Source organism: Rutilus rutilus (genome assembly GCF_951802725.1).
Source record: "Rutilus rutilus genome assembly, chromosome: 21".
NCBI classification, from domain to species: domain Eukaryota; kingdom Metazoa; phylum Chordata; class Actinopteri; order Cypriniformes; family Leuciscidae; genus Rutilus; species Rutilus rutilus.
Window position 1 is genome coordinate 27,167,278 of NC_140226.1, and position 14,260 is coordinate 27,181,537.

Below are 14,260 nucleotides of genomic sequence, written 5' to 3' on the forward strand. Positions count from 1 at the left end.
TACAGGTATGTGGGCATGATATAATTGTTTTTACAATAAACTGGAAAAGTATTGTAGAATATTTCAGCTGTAAAATAAACAATTACAGTCATTTCTATTTAAACTTTAACGTGCACTAATTAATCATTCATGTTGACTTCAAAAGATAATAGTCAGTTGTCCCTCAGTAAAGCCTTCTACTCCTAATAACCATTATAAATGCAAAGATCTAAACATAACACGTTTTATATGGAATGTATTTATTTAGGTCTAGTAAAGTGAGTAGAGCAACAGTGGCCAGTCAAAAATAAGAAAATCAGAGTATATTTAACCCAGACACATCAAAGATAAATTGACAGATAAGAAACAAATATCAATAGTTTGAGATGACACGATTTCAGTTAGAAAGGATTCAATGGAGAAAAACATTAGCAAATGAAAAAAAGTCTGGGAATAATGACAGCAAGTTGATCAAATGCAGCAATTTGGTCTGTGCCAAAGTTTTCCAAATGTTTAGAATGTTATTGCATTTCCCATTACTTCTGTTCTTCAGGCAGTTATTATGACCAAATGAGAAAAAGGGGTCAGAGAAGCACATAACGAGACACTCCGTAGTACAAGCTCATTTAAACGAAATATTTCCTTGAGTTGGTACATACATAAACGTAAAAATGAGAGAAATCTACCACACACGCCAACAGAATTCACAGCAAATCATTAACAAAGGTGCCATTATCACTTCACTGAACAGAAATGAATATGCCCTTTAGCATATCACCATGATTTAAGTACAAAATTGCTGAGCAAAACCATGCACGACAGCAGTGACTATCCTTTTCATGAACTGAAGCCGCTTCAGTTCTGATACATTTCTGATGGTGCGTTGAAACCGCATTTACAAAGGTGAGACAAAATATTACAACCTAATGTATTCCAGTGCATGTTCCTCATTAGCCTTTCCCAACATCATCTGATTAGATTAAAGATACCTTGACTAGTTATTCAATGTATTCAAATATTAAATGTTGCTCCACAATAATGACCATTTAAGTCCTATAATAGAATTTTATTTTAAAAGGTGAAGTGTGTAATTTCTGCGGCACTAGATAACAGAACTGTGGAAAAGGGTCTGAACACCTGCCATTTGTCGAACAAACAGATAGTCCCACCCCTAAACCCACAGCATTGGTTGAGCCAATGTTGCTCGAGCTGAACATGGAGCAGTGTTATGATTGATCACTGTTATCTTATTTTAAAATGCAACAAATGACACCCATCACAGAACTGTCTATCGCTACACACTGAAATGTGTCCTTTTGTCAAGATTACACCTAGTGTATTTTAGATTTATGAGCAGGTTTACATGAGTGTAACATTTTAATAACATCCCTTTCAAATGAGATATGAATTAGGTCTGAAAATCTTAAGGCATCTCTGAGCAACAGGTTCAAGAAAGGCTCAGATTTATATGAAAACTGGTTTCTACGCTCACAGCAAAATGAAGAACAAACTACAAACAAAAAGTAATTGCTTCCACTAGAGTTGTACAGCCCTTTGTTTTAGCTACACCACGTTACCATCTACATCTACACGTGTATAGATAATGTGGTCCAGGAGGAGAAACGATGTTCACTTGAGAAGGTTCTGGAGCATGGCGGTCGCGTAGGTCGGTCTGGCCTGCTTGCTTTCGATGGCGTTCCTAAGGTATTGGATTCCGCCACAGCGCTCCCAGATCTCCTCAAACTGGCGGGGGAGGATCTCCGCTCCACGTTTTCGCGTGAGCCCGGTCTCCTCCAGACTCAGCTCGCACATCTCCATGTCGTCCTTCCCTGGATACAGCAAAAGATAAAAGGCACCACGCTATGCTTAGGTGCACACCTCACATCCGCAGATAAGAGTCGCATTTTCCAGTGAAGCTTTCAGCTATTTTATCTTTCAATTCTGAAGAATTCATTGTTCACAGTAGTGGAAAATTATTGTTTTATCTTATCAAAACATTAGGTAGTACTGAGGAAGGCCTTTGGTACCTGCTACCAAGAGGATCGGCTGCTTGTCTGGATGAAGCTCCATCTGCCTGGCGATCCAGGGCCCGTCAAAGTGAGCGTACCACCAGCCTTTCTTCTTGTTCTGGGGGTCTTTGTACTGATCCGCAGGCCTTATGAAGGGAATGCGGAAGTAACGTTGCTGTCGGTTCATTGCGATCTCTTGCTGCCGGGCTGGGACAGGTGGAGCAGGGTTCTGCTGGGCTGAAGAAATATAACAGAAAATATTACAATATTAACGATATCATAACTCTTTCTAAACTAATTCTGATAGTGGAGCTTGTCCATTCAAAACGTGTCGCCATGATTCTAGAGTGTTGGGATAAGTTGCAATACAGTTGCTAAGGTGTTCTGAGTCATTTTTAGCATGTTGCTATGCACTTGTTCTGAACGGTCCAGCTAGAGATCTGCACGGGATGGATTGTTTTCAGTCCCGCTCCATCAAAAAAAAATGGACCTACCCACAACTTTCAAGTTTTGTCCCACTCCTGCTGCAAAAGCCTGGTAGAGATCTACGCACATGGACTTTCAGTGTCACTCTGGTGCCCTTATTCAATTTTTTCCCAATTTCCCCCACACACAACAATTCAGACATCACCTTGTTGCAGCTGGCAAAAGAAAGGTGCTTTCCTTTCTGCCGTGTACAATCAAAAAAACACTGACAATATCCAACCCAGCACCAATAAACCATTTATTTTTGTAGCTAAATAAAGGAATAATATGATACAAAAACGAATAACATTCTGTACCTTAAATTACTCCTTACCCACTGCAATGGTTTTGGTTCTTGTGCCAGACCTTGCTCGAGGTGATCTGAGAGCCTGTAACAAACCGGCCTAACTTGAGAACTGAACGGTGACATAAGTTCCGTGGCTTTGGTTGATCAAGCTCCACTATTTTCATAACTCTGTATTACAGTCATAATGTTTCATTATGTACCATTAGTCTTTTGCATCTGACCTTTACTTCAACTGCCCACCTTCTATGCTGTCTGTAAATAGTTTTGTTTTTTTGTTTCTGTTTGTATTCCAAATGTAATGCGATGTGCAACTGCAATCGGTCATTTCTTGGACTGGGCAAATGTCTATTGTCCATTTATGTATGAACTGATTGCTTGTTCTTTACTGTCATTGTGAAGCGTCCTTGAGCTTGGGAAAGGCGCTATATAAATTAAACATATTTTCATCTTGATTCCATAATTCAGCATTTTCTGCCGTATCTCCTCATAGACTCTATTGCAAGCTCTCCATAGAAGACCACGTTGCATAAGACATTCCCGGTCTCTATATTAAACTCAAGTCCTTCCTTGATGGGACTCCATTCACAAATCTCCTCAATGTGACGCAGGCTTTGAGGGATCATTCATGTACTTAGCACAAATGGTACGGTATGAGTTACACACCAAAGGAAGGTTTGTTCAAATCAAATCTTCATATCAGACCATCTATTAATACTGTATGCTCAAAATACATACCAAGTACGTCATAAACTGAAGTAGGCATTTTAAATCCATCATCCCTAAGGAACAGATTGAGAGGATGGCATAATGTCAAGAAAGTTCTCAGAGGGGTTCTCTGCATTTTAATATTGACTTTGTAAAGCCAGAAGCCTGATTTCATCTCTCGGAGTGAGGCAGCATAAGCCCCATGCACCTGATACAAACACTCCACTGTTTGAAGCTAAGACACATCTGAGGATTTGACAACAAGAGAGGCTGGGAGTTTGAAGTGAGTCTGCAGGTCACGCAACTCTAAATCTTCTGTTTGTTCTGCACGAGAACTTGTTCTGCACTTTAAAAAGCACTAAAAGTCTTCCAGCAACCAAACACAGTGATGTGCCTTTAAAGCAGGGAAATAAGCAAGAAGTTTGATTTCCTTGAAACGGCTGTGGGTGCCTTTAGATGTGCTTCTAGCTGTCTGCATTATGTGCATCACAATTCTAACGCTAATCACAAAATGTGCTGCAAGGAACTTGAAAAGAACATCAAACAATAGTGCACACTCAACCTTGAGAAACAGCTGCAACACACACACACACACACACTCACATAAGAAAGAAGTATTGGTCCAGAATAAATATTATGCTGAATCACATTTTGCCATTACAAATGAAATCATCAGCTACACACGACTGCAAAGAGCAATTTGTATTCTGTTGTTCCACCACCATGCAGACCGTTCTCTTGGGGAAACGGATCATGTCTTACCATAGTCAGTGACTGATTTGGGAGCTCTCATCTCTGTGTCTGTGTTTCGTTTCTTGTTCTTTGATTTCCAGGCATGGTACACCTTCAGACGACGATGAAATTCTTCTCGACACGCCGCCAGCAACTCTATATCTAGAAGGGTGAGAGATCATACAGTCAGTACTGCATTGCATTGTCACGCACAGGGTGTGAATTACACAATGGCCTTCTGGGGTGTGTGTGTGTGTGTGTGTGTGTGTGTGTGTGTGTGTGTGTGTGTGTGTGTGTGTGTGTGTGTGTGTGTATATATATATACATATACACACACACACACACACTACAATAGTAAATGAACAACCTTCACGCACAATAAACTGTGTGCTCCTATTTCAGTGTTGTTGTTAAGTTGAGGATATTTTCCACAAAGTTTTCTTCGTACATTCAGTTTAACAGCATTTAAGAGGGCAAATTTTACCATTCAACTGAACTGTGTATATGCATTTTAAACACATGATGTTCTTAGGCCATGCAATAAATGCACATCCCTCAATGTGCACAGTTTTATAGCATTCATTTTTATCTAATGCAACAGCTCAGGTAAAGTTCATGACCCATTTCAGGGGTGGCCAAAATTACGATTTAAAATCAGTCAAAGCTAGAAACGTATCTTGTAAAGCTTACTGGTAAAGCTTCATATTACAGGTCGACTAATGTCAGATGGCACTGCCGTCTATATATTTACTGTATGAGTGGTGAAATAAAAAAAAGTCATAAAATGAACTTAAACACTTTGAAATGTTATTTAACAATTGAAACTTGTTTAAGTGCATTGTTCCTTGACTCAAAAATATGCATTACACGCATGAAAATATATTTTTATAAAATTATAGGATTTTTAGATTTACAATTGAAATCTTAAATTATAAATCTATAACGATTTTTTATTAAAATCTCAATATTTAAAAAATGTACGATTTTTAATCTAATTAAAGATTTTTAATTTATGCCTTTTTAGGCAAATTAGAAGCTTTATTTGTCATTAAGCTGCTGTTTTCCATACAACAAAAGTGAATTTTTATAGGGAATGTCAAGCTTAATGGACAAAAAAGCACCATAATATTATCGTAAAAGTTGTCCATACGACTTGTGGACTATATTCACTGTAGTTACCATCAAGTCTTCTGAAGCTATACGATAGCTTTGAGTAATCTTGCCCTCCGCCATTAGTTCTCAAATCTCGTTAGTGAATGCACATATTCAAGCTTTGAATGTTCATGACCAGAAATGATTTGAGAGCTACAACAGAGTGAGGCTTCACAGAGGTTTTCAGTGAATAGTGACTTTGAATCCAGACTAATTTCTGAAAACTTAAAATATAGTCCACAAGAACATTTATGGTGGTTTTTGGTCATTTTTGGAACTTGAAGGCCCATGATCACCATATATATTTTTTCTTGTGAAAAAGAACATTCTGCCAAGCATCTTGTGTTTCATAGAAAATGTGTTTAGAATGACAGGAGGGTGAATAAACAGACAGAATTTTCATTTTAGAGTAAACTATTCCTTCGAGTCCATAACCACCTGAAAATTAAAGCAACATGACAGAGCAGAAAGTAAAAAAGGAGTGAAGTCCTTGTGTTTTATGGTTCATAAATAAATACATAAACAAACAAAGAGATCTCCAAATAAAAAGATAGCATTTATAATTCATTAATTCTTAAATAAATAAATAATGGAGTGAGAGCAAGCTGCAAAATCAGTCACTTTGAAAAAGCCGTATTGCTGCAATCTCTAATCATAATGCTAGTTCCCAATCTTCAAAATATCACATGCTAGTCCCTCCATCTTACAAAATAATACATGTTAGTCTCCAAAATGACATGTTTTTTGACATGAACAGCTTCAAGTAAGCAGGAAGTTCTGAGATCAGATTTAGGGGACTGATTGCTCCTACCACAGGAGGTGTTGATGGCGTCTCGCAGCTCAGCGTACTTCCACTTGCTCAGGTCGTACTTCTTCACCCCAGCTGCCACCTTGTTGGCCTGCACCTGCGCACCCCTGAGATAGCACAGAGGAAGAACAATTTTGAGTTTTTCTTAGCTTCATATCTCTCCATAGGCAAAGGTTCTGATCGTTCTCCTACGCTCCTGTTACCAGCTGCTAAACGTTCCCTAGGCTACAGCACAATCAGATGATTAATTGGCCTTCTACTTACCTGGAGATACATTCTCTCTGAAACTTGTAATGACATGGAAATAGCACGGATCATGCCAAATTAACACCTCACTGAGCAAATTAGATACAGCCTTGGCAACACTGTGCTGCAACAGTTAGGGTGGTTAATGGCGGTTAACGACGGTTAATGGTGAGCGAGGGAAAGGCCACATGTGAGCTTTGCGAGGGTTTTTGCAGTCCTGACTCCCACGGTGCAGGAAGCTCCAAGCCTATCAGAGCAGGGATTGTCTTTTTCTTTACTAAAGGCGCACAAGGTCTGTGAGGATCTATGGGACAATGGCCAAAACATCACCACCCAAGAGCTATGACTCTAATCACTAAATCAAACATCATTAAATTCAACAATTTCAAAGCCTATGTGACCATGACTGTGAGCATGTGGATTTTTGATATGGTTTCAGGTGGTCCTGGGTGGCCAAAGAAAAAGTAAACAGCTGGTGATACCAACCATGTTATGTGGTTGCTAAGGTGTTTTGAATGGTTGTTATCATATTAGGTAGTTGATAAATGTCCTTAGAGATTGTTGGCTTGTTGCTAGAGTGTTCAAGGTAGCTGCTCAGGTATTGCTACTGTAGGTGGTCATTAATGTGTTTATTAATGTGTCGCTAGGGTGCTAAAGGCTGAAATACACTACATGACTTTTAAAGGGGTCATATAATGGTACATGCACTTTTACAAGTTGATTGTACTGAAATGTGTGTTGGCAGTGCCTGTATACAACCATCATAAAATGATAAAAATCCATCCAGTGTTTTTTTTTTTATCTTCTTATATGTTTTCCCCCATCTTAAACCTAGTGACGTCACACGGTCGGACGCCCCTCCCACGATTGTTGATTGACAGCAGCGTTTCAACACAGACCCGCCCTCGCTCGTGAGCGAGCTGTCAATCATAGCCCGCGCGTCATTGTTGATACGCATACGCTGGAGCACTGTCTATGAGCAGAATGGCGTCTAAGCGATTGTGGTGTTCTGTTCTTGGGTGTAATAAGGAACACAGCATCATTTTGATGTTCCTAAATCCGAACCGCTGAAGACGCAGTGGCTGAGTTTGTTTTCGAAAGGAATATTCCCCACGATCAACGTCAATGCTTTCATGTTTGCGCAAATCATTTCACACACCAGACTGCTTTATAAACGAGGGACAGTATAAAGCTGGTTTTGCTAAGAAGCTGCTCCTGCAAAAAGGATCGGTACCAACTATTCGTGTTCCTGCTGCACCTCCAGAAGAACTGAAGTGAGTGTAACGTTTAATTAACCTTTATATTAATATTTAAATTAATCTTTGCAAATCGCTAGCACGCTTCACGATGAATGCGGCTGTTTACACTCAGGGTACATTATGGCATGTTTTCTATGTACGACGTTCTCAATATAATTCATTATCCCACGTTTATAATGAACAATGCGTTATGGTTATTGTGTTACAAACGGTGTACGCACAGAACAGAGGGGCGGGGTGAGCAAAGCTCATGATCATTTAAAGCAGAACTCGGCAACTCTAGCGAACTCTAGTCACTTCTTCGCTGATTTTCCCTTTTGTTGTCGCATGTTTTCCCCCCTACAGCTGTGGGGCGTATATTTCACAACACGGTCGTAAAAAACTCACTTGCGGCGACCTCCTCCCCCTCTCTACCGCTGCTCATGTGCGTTTGTTTTGATCGGAGCAAGCCAACTGTATCGTGTGGAGCTATGTCTACCGAGGTGGGTAATCTGGTAATACATCATACATATGCGTGTGTTTATGTTGAATTGCCGTAAAGCAATTCGTGTTTCGCGCTCGTTCTCGCTTCTCACGAGACTTCCAATTTCTATCTTGCCGGGACGGTAGTCCCCAAGTTGCAAGGTTGGTTTTCCGCCTGGGAACGCTGGGGGGAGCGGGGAAAGTCACCAATATCACCAGAACAGGTTGTTTAACCATCCAAATGATTTCTAGACCGTTTTATTAAGTTAAAAAAGTTACCAAGTTCTGCTTTAAAGACACATGCACTTAAACGGCGTGCTGAAAACAGAGCTGTTTTTGACAAGGTAAAATGAGTGTTTTCTTACAATACTAATGAGAATTTTTAATTAAAGTATATTACAAACTTTTAATTTAGACCCTAAAGAATCATATTAACTTGTACAAAAATGGCATTATATGACCCCTTTAACATCTGTTTTAAGAACAGATTTTAAAACACTGGGCATCATACACTTGCCGACTTTGTAAAGTTACAAACAGGGCCCTAAAACGAACTTTTTATCATACCTGCTAATGGCCCGTGACTTAAGAAGATTTACCAGCCATAAATATTTTTTTACCAGCCATGAAACTGTTTTCGCAAAACAGGCAGTTTTCAGGTACAGAAATGTAATAAAGTAATCAAATGTAAAATAATCACAGCAATAATCTCTTTCGAGTCTTCTTGCGCTTAAATGTTTAAATTGGCAAGGCTTAAACTTTCGTGCCGGCACAGCACTGGCCCGTCAACTGTTCCGAGCGTCATTCACGTTTGTTCACGTTCATGTTCTCACAAAATTGGTTTGTTCGATTTCATAAAAATGTTGGCGATTGACACCGTTTCATTTACTCGCCAACACAGATTTTTACTCGCATTTGGCACTTGGCGAGTGTTAATTTGAGGTCTTGGTTACAGAGGAAAAACTGAGCATGATACACTAAACGACTGAGGATCACACACTACCAAACTTTCAAGTCATTACGAACAGAACAAATTCACGCAGAAGCACGTGCCTTGTTGCTAGGAGATGTGTGTCAAATGAAAACAATATGTGTTCTAAAATCGGCTCAAAATATCAAACATGTTTAATATCTTCCAACTGGATGGCATCAAACTTTGAAGCTAAAAAAAAAAAGATTTTCTGTGAAATCTGTCAACTCAGATCTGCAGACTGGCTCTGACTTTCGGCAACTAGCGTCAACTTGTCCAGACTGTAAATCGGGGCAAAAGTTGTGTAGAGTATTCAAGCCTTGAGTGTTCTAAGTGGTTGTTCTAGAGAGAACTTAAGGGTTTTATGTTAGAACGGTGTCGTGTTAGCGGGCCCTAAGTTAATAACTAATGATCGTTGCGACGGAAGTGAATCAATCAGAACTAACTTTAGCTGGACAATAACTTTATTCTAGAGCTGCTGTAAAGCCAAAACAATCTCTGTTACTTTCATTTCCTATTATCACTGTAAAGCCGCTTTGAAACAATCTATGTTGTTAAAAGCGCTATATAAATGAAGGTGACTTGACTTGACTTGTTGCTAGGGTGTTGTGTGTAGTTACCAGTATATGGTATAATGGTATGAGGAATAATAACGATCATATAATAAGCACCACGAATGATGAACTCTAATAACCATATGAGAGATTGTTGTTTGTTTAGGTGACTTCAATAACAAGCTCATCATTCCCAACCAACTTAAGAAAGACATGTGATTTCCTGAACCAAAGCATTACCACAGAAGACAATTATTCCAGTACCTGAGGCCAAGATTTAAAGTCATAAAGTGACGATGTCACTCTACAGTCTTAAAGCAAACTTTCTCATATAAAAGCAGTGACAGGTGTCCCAGAAGAGGCTGAGGGTTGTCAGTGTGAGCAGTGAGTGTGAGTCTGGGAGGAGCTCTTGCATGGCTGAACATGGTGACACTGGATGTAGGGACACTCTGTCGACTCTGACAGCTGTGAAGAGCAAAGCTGCTTAACGGAGACCCTGCGAGAGAAGTCACTGAACCAGCAACCCTGCTGATTAACTCACTCATACAGGTGTAAGTGGAGTGCTAACACACACACACAGGAACAGAAGAGAAATGTTAACACTAGCGCTGGAGATGCTACTCATAATTCAAAATAGTCCAACTACACTCAAGCAAACATTTTTAAAAAGTAGTTACCATACTACAAATCACAAACAAAAAGCATTGAACGACATTAAAGCTATTTAAGGGGGAAACACCTTTTAAAATATACAGTGGCCCAAAAAAATATGAGTCAATGTTATTGAATGACATATAACAAAATTTCAGACCAAATGGCATTTATTTTTAAGAAAGCATAAACAATTTAAAAAACATTATATTATATTTATGTTATATTATATTAAATTATATTATATTTTGGGTTGGTAAGACTTTTTTTGAAAGAAATTAATACTTTTATTCAGCAAGGACACATTAAATTGATCAACAGTGACAGTATATATAAATTGTCATCGTAGGTGCATGTCCACTGTGAGAGACATAATCTAAAAAAAAAAAATCCAGAAATCACAATGTATGATTTTTTAAACTATTTATTTGTATGATACAGCTGCAAATAAGTATTTGAACACCTGAGAAAATCAATGTTAATATTTGGTACAGTAGCCTTTGTTTGCAATTACAGAGGTCAAACGTTTCCTGTAGTTTTTCACCAGGTTTGCACACACTGCAGGAGGGATTTTGGCCCACTCCTCCACACAGATCTTCTCTAGATCAGTCAGGTTTCTGGGCTATCGCTGAGAAACACAGAGTTTGAGCTCCCTCCAAAGATTCTCTATTGGGTTTAGGTCTGGAGACTGGCTAGGCCACGCCAGAACCTTGATATGCTTCTTACAGAGCCACTCCTTGGTTATCCTGGCTGTGTGCTTCGGGTCATTGTCATGTTGGAAGACCCAGCCTCGACCCATCTTCAATGCTCTAACTGAGGGAAGGAGGTTGTTCCCCAAAATCTCACAATACATAGCCCCGGTCATCCTCTCCTTAATACAGTGCAGTCGCCCTGTCCCATGTGCAGAAAAACCCCCCTAAAGCATGATGCTACCACCCCCATGCTTCACAGTAGGGATGGTGTTCTTGGGATGGTACTCATCATTCTTCTTCCTCCAAACACGTTTAGTGGAATTATGACCAAAAAATTCTGTTTTGGTCTCATCTGACCACATGACTTTCTCCCATGACTCCTCTGGATCATCCAAATGGTCATTGGCAAACTTAAGACGGGCCTTGACATGTGCTGGTTTAAGCAGGGGAACCTTCCGTGCCATGCATGATTTCAAACCATGACGTCTTAGTGTATTACCAACAGTAACCTTGGAAACGGTGGTCCCAGCTCTTTTCAGGTCATTGACCAGCTCCTCCCGTGTAGTTCTGGGCTGATTTCTCACCTTTCTTAGGATCATTGAGCCCCCACGAGGTGAGATCTTGCATGGAGCCCCAGTCCGAGGGAGATTGACAGTCATGTTTAGCTTCTTCCATTTTCTAATGATTGCTCCAAAAGTGGACCTTTTTTCACCAAGCTGCTTGGCAATTTCCCCGTAGCCCTTTCCAGCCTTGTGGAGGTGTACAATTTTGTCTCTAGTGTCTTTGGACAGCTCTTTGGTCTTGGCCATGTTAGTAGTTGGATTCTTACTGATTGTATGGGGTGGACAGGTGTCTTTATGCAGCTAACGACCTCAAACAGGTGCATCTAATTTAGGATAATAAATGGAGTGGAGGTGGACATTTTAAAGGCAGACTAACAGGTCTTTGAGGGGCAGAATTCTAGCCGATAGACAGGTGTTCAAATACTTATTTGCAGCTGTATCATACAAATAAATAGTTTTAAAAAATCATATATTGTGATTTCTGGATTTTTTTTTTTTGATTATGTCTCTCACAGTGGACATGCACCTACGATGACAATTTCAGACCCCTCCATGATTTCTAAGTGGGAGAACTTGCAAAATAGCAGGGTGTTCAAATACTTATTTTCCTCACTGTGTATATATATATATATATATATATATATATATATATATATATATATATATATATATATATATACACACATACAAATCGAACACTTTAAAAAAAATTTTTTTTTACTGTATTTTTGATCAAATATGCAGTTTTGGTGAGCATAAGAGAACACATAATTTTTTTTTTTAACAAATCTTACCAACCCCAAACTTGCTTGTATAAAGTAAACAAATGTGTTTGCGACTTAATTTTTACCATAATTTGTTTGCAGATGTCACTTGGTTTGATATGTTATGTAAAGCAATGACATTCATACATTTTAAGCATTGCTTAATTCTTGTGCTGTGTTGAAAACCCTATGACACGTGATGCTCCCCATCAAAAATGACTAGCCTGCAAAAAATTGCTTATAAATCTCTCGTTATGCTACCAGTTCTCGCGCATGTGTCGTGGCTCTCGCGTGAACTCACATCAGAGGCCCACACTGAAGAAAATGATTAGTTGAATAAAGTTATTTTTTTGCACACAAAAAGTATTCTCATCGCTTGATAAACTTAAGGTTGAGCCACTGTAGTCACTTGGACTATTTTAACGATGTCTTTACTAACTTTTCTGGGCCGGCAGATGCAATTACCTAGCAGCCTATGAAGGAGTGATCCAGCTCTCAGATTTCATCAAAAATATCTTAATTTGTGTTCCGAAGATGAACGAAAGTCTTATGGGGTTGGAACAACATGAGGGTGAGTAATCACTGACAGAATTTTCATTTTTGGGAGAACTAACCCTGACAGTTAAGACAGGTTTTGCATTTATTTTTGAAACTGATTGATCGTAGGCCTCATTGATCTGAGCCTCACCGATTTGAAAATAAAGTTCATCTCTGTGAAAAAGTAAGCCTGCAATACTCAAAATAGTTTGTATTTGTGTACATGAACGTGTGTGTGAGAATGTGCGCGGAAGCAGGAGTGCCCATGTATCCATGCATGCACAGGTCCGAGGCCTTTATTTTCGCAAGCCCACATGTACATATGTGAACATGAACATGATGAACAAAACCATCTTTCCTCTTTAAAGCAACCGTTCTCAGTAAACACTAAACACTATAAAAGTTTCTTTCTTGAGTGCCATCATCCAGAACTGAAAATGTCCATGCTGAGAGCTTGCATTCAATTCCTATGAGCAGGTGCTTGACATGCATATATCCAACATCTATTTTGAGGCAACAGAAGTAAATGGAAATAGGGTTGTTGAGGTCCCAAGGAAATAAGATTGAAATGGACCTATACGAGACCTTTAGAAGCTCCCAAAGACTCATAATTTCTTGGTATTTCTGTTTTTTTCTTTTCTTTTTTGAGAAACCAATCTACAACAAATTTGTAACATTTTCTGAGGAAAATGTGAGTGGAGTTTGACTGTAAAAGAAATTGCTGCCACAAGAGTGTTCTGAGTGTTTGCCAGGTCATTGCTAAATGACTTTTTTTGTGAATTTTTGTGCCCGTTTTATCATTCATCAAACAAGATCATTGTAAATCTGTTATTTAGAAAGGTTTCTCAAAAGCTATACAATTTGAGATATCATTCCTCAAAAATTACACACCAAAGTGTAATATGTAGTGTTAGGGGCTTTTTCAAAGTATGAACAACAAACATCTGTAAGAAAAACCTAAAAAACAAAAAACTCCCAAAGACTACATTTGTGTGTCCTTGATTTCATTGGTAGGCAAAAACAATATTAATTCTACAAATATAACCACGTGCTAAGTCTCTATTTAATCCAAGAATTCATTCATGTATGAAGTATTTAGGTTAATTTCAGAACTAAGAATTAGCCCATTGTTTACCGTGACTTTCTATGAGTAATCCTCTATCTAGGTTGTGGTGAGATTACGGGGACAGGACGTGACCGTGGGTGAGTGTGGTTAGACTGAATGAAGCGGAAAATCAGGGGGAAAAAAGGGACTGTTCTATGTCTTACATCTCTGTGAAGAACCAAACACCTGTGGTACCATCACTGGAGGGGAGAGGAAGCACAACAAAAAAAAGGTTTGGATGACAACATGGTCTTCTTAGCACCAAGTTAGCATGTGTAATAACATCAAAAGAGCCTTTTA

General features: G+C 39.1%; 1 protein-coding gene across 1 annotated transcript in view; it reads right to left on the reverse strand.

Moving 5' to 3' along the window:
- Positions 1 to 2: 2 nt before the first annotated feature.
- The window catches only part of myo6b (myosin VIb), a 55,508-nt gene continuing 41,250 nt past the window's right edge, over positions 3 to 14,260 (reverse strand). Inside the window, exons 29-32 of the mRNA XM_084392556.1 lie at positions 6,161 to 6,264; positions 4,228 to 4,359; positions 2,007 to 2,225; positions 3 to 1,808 (exon numbers count right to left, since the gene is read on the reverse strand). Coding sequence (XP_084248682.1) covers positions 1,609 to 1,808; positions 2,007 to 2,225; positions 4,228 to 4,359; positions 6,161 to 6,264 — 655 coding nt within the window. The 3' untranslated portion in view covers positions 3 to 1,608. The remainder of the gene's footprint in view (positions 1,809 to 2,006; positions 2,226 to 4,227; positions 4,360 to 6,160; positions 6,265 to 14,260) is intronic.